The 3,327-nt window shown below is 26.7% G+C and overlaps 1 protein-coding gene across 2 annotated transcripts in view; it reads left to right on the top strand.

Annotated features, from left to right (window-relative positions):
* The first annotated feature begins 595 nt into the window (after nt 1-595).
* LOC106689406 (probable E3 ubiquitin-protein ligase RNF144A) overlaps nt 596-3,327 on the top strand; it is an 88,626-nt gene continuing 85,894 nt past the window's right edge. The window contains exon 1 of one of the 2 annotated variants that reach the window (XM_067053213.1): nt 596-682. In XM_067053213.1, the coding sequence (XP_066909314.1) occupies nt 618-682 (65 nt within the window). In that variant the 5' untranslated portion in view covers nt 596-617. Of the gene's footprint in view, nt 698-3,327 lie in introns of both variants that reach the window. The other variant, XM_067053212.1, reaches the window with a different exon arrangement.

The following is a 3,327-nucleotide window of genomic DNA, read 5'->3' as shown; positions in this document are numbered from 1 at the left end:
ATTGATTATTTACTCATTTATTATTATTATTAATTTTCTTTTTATTTATTCTTTCTCGATCTTTATTTAATCTCAACTTACTTCTTTATTTTCTGTATTTTAATGTGTTATTTTTTTTGTCTTATCTACTTTTCTGTTTTTGGGTCTCCTGTTCATTTTTAACCTTATATTTTACATATTTTTTTATATTCTTATTATTGTTTATTTTATATTAATACAATTTTATTTTTGCTTTTCTTTTATTTGTATATACTTTTGTTAATTTAGCTTTTTTATATCTTATCATCTTACAATGTCAAAATGCCCTTAGTTGTTTTTGTATCTTTTTAGCCCTGATGAAGCTCTACAAAGTGGGGCGAAACGTCGGAAAATATTTCCTTCATTATTTGAAATTATACGGTCAAATATTTATATATAAAGGATTTCTATATAATGCTACATCTAACAGTATTGCACCATATTACCTAATAGATGAGGAGGTTGAGAATCCATTTGCTCCAATTCTTTGTTTCGATTTATTTATGTCGATCGCGTTACAAAAGCCGCCTTGGATATCGATACCCCCTGACCCGAGATAATCGGAAGGATGGGGGCCAGCCTTCAGTCAGTGCTGTGCCATGCCGAGGGAACTCAAGAGACGCTACAGCGAGGGTGTCACGTCTGCACTCCTTGCTGCCGTCAGGTCTGCTCAATATATGTATATATTTATAATTATTTATATTAGGACAGATACTATTAATTAATTAATTAGGAAAAATATTCATTCATCTAACAATCAGTGAAGGATCGTTATTATTTTAAATTTTTGAACGGATTTATCATAAAATGTATGCAAATTATTATTTGTTCTTATATTTAATAACGCAAGTAGAGGCTTTAGTTGAATGGTTTTGTATCTTGTTTGGTGTATTTAGTTTTAATATTTGTTATCTTACTATTGTAAATTTGATTTACTTTAATCATTATTTTTCAATATTGTATAATACGGATATCAGCTATAACGGCAAGACAAGTATCCATTTTGTATTTTAGAAATTTCCAAAAAATATCTGTTGTAAAATGTTTGTGAAAAATATTAATTTTACATTTTGAGTTTTTCTAGTTATATTATACCTTAACAATATTATATTATAAACTATTTTCAGATATTATGATGCTACTTTGATTTTATCATTTTCTGTCTTTTTTTTTCTTAATTACTTCAAAATTCAATTATATTTAATAATCTTTTCTCCAACAGTTAAATAAAAATATAATTTTTTTTTTTTTTTAATGCGAATTTCCAGATAGCGAAAAAAAAACTGAATTTTATTTTATCTTATTCTTCTAAGAAATAGGTATTTTTCTGTACAAGTTCCTTCTGAACCCTCCCTGATAAATAAAATATGTGTATATATTTATATAAATTATATAATGCGTTTAAGTCTATTAGATGATGTTTGTGAAATTATTACCATTACCAACATTTAATAATTTTTCCCAAATGGATTTGTTAAAAAAAGATATCTTTTTACTTTAAGAGTTGTATTTCTTTATGTGAATTTTCCATGACAGAAAAAAAAATTAATCTAGAACTATCCTATTTTTTAAAATAATATCTTCAGTACATAAAAAGGCCATTGAGGTCTCAAATAGATTAATTTATTGACCTTGGCAAATTTTTGCCCTTTCAGGCATCATTATTTTTGTCTATTGAGGAAAAAAAAACCTCATTAATAGTCTCCGCTTTTTGGTATTTTGTTTTTTGACGAAGTGATTTTTTTCTTTATATTAACTTAACGAATTCAATCTGAAACGTCCATAAAAAAAAAAAAAAACAATATATCAATTTTTAAAACTTTTTCAATCTTGAAGCAATATCTACTTATACTACAACTTTATTTTAAATTTAAGGAACATATTATGTTTGTTAAGTTCACAAGTTGAAGATGTTTGTGAAATTAATCTCGTATTTGTATGTACAAAGTTCTTATTTTAAAGTTTTGAAAATTGAAACTAATATTAGATCACTTTTTGCAATAAAAAAGCCATTTTTCGCTGAGTTAGATTACATAAGATAAGAAAAAACCTAAATTGTAAAACGACGAAGGATTTCTAGTAGGGGTTCTTATAGTTCCAGTGGTTTCCAACTCGCGGTGCGCCGACCACAGATGGGCCCTAGAGTTTAATAGGTGAACCTATATTTTGATACTCACGTAAACATATATTTTGTTAAGCTAATTTTAATTTATAATGATGAGAAGATAGTTGGCAGTGGATAATATCTATGAAGAGAAGATGGTTGGGGGGCACTTGGCTGTGCCAATTCTTGCTAGCAGCCCTGATGAAGGCTTGAAATTCGGGCCGAAACGTTGGCACTATTAAATAAGTTATTTCAACTTATTTGTGTTAATTTCTGAGCGTACTCACAACCATCTTCCCATATAATTTTAATTTAATTTTATAAAATATTCTTTAGGGAATGGAGGAGTCTGCATATGTAGTCTTAGTTTAGTGGTCCAGCGACTCTATGATTGAGATCCACTGTATTTCTTGCATATGATTTGTATTATTGTTAAACTATTTTAATGAGGATAAGACCTAGCTCGTATAAAAGGTATTTTAGTTTTAAATTGATATACAAAGTTTAATAAAAAACGTTAGAACTGTTTTCTGGAAAACCCAAAAAAGATATTTAAAATCGGTTATATAAAGAGGAACTTTCAGTTTTTTAGATTTTTAGGTAAAAGTTGATATATCCCTACCATTCACTCACTCAGAATATGTAATTTCAGTTTCGTACAAATTTTCATTTTTGAGCTAAGAGGACCTCAAAATATGTATTTACGTCGAAAACACGAATTCGAAATTTTCACAATCTCAATATTTCCCTTATTTACATATTCCATAAATATAATAAACAGTAAAAGTGGATATCTGGCCAGAATTCAACAGCTCAAACTTTGAGGTCGCTTCCATCCGAAACATTAATGGATTGCACAATTTTTTCCAAATTTTCTTCTAAAAAATCTTTGGAGAATTTCAATAGTTAGTAATCGATGTTTGTAAGTGTTATTCCCATCTTGTTTATTGTAAAGATATTTTGATATACGATTTTTTTATTGTTACTTTTATATTATTTATTTATTACTCCTTTATAGAATTATTAATTTTTTATTTTTTATTTTTGCCTAATGTAGTTTTTTTTTATACATGCAATACAATGTTTTTTTTATAAAAAAATTAATATATTATAATTGTGAACGTTGTGTGGATGTTTGGTTTTTATGTATGTATATTTTTTACTATATTTAAAATTTTTTTATAATTTTTATACTTTTTACTATA

This window comes from Halyomorpha halys, unplaced genomic scaffold (genome assembly GCF_000696795.3).
Source record: "Halyomorpha halys isolate HHAL.00 unplaced genomic scaffold, Hhal_1.1 Scaffold1351.1, whole genome shotgun sequence".
Lineage (NCBI taxonomy): Eukaryota > Metazoa > Arthropoda > Insecta > Hemiptera > Pentatomidae > Halyomorpha > Halyomorpha halys.
This window is presented reverse-complemented; position numbering and strand designations above follow the sequence as displayed.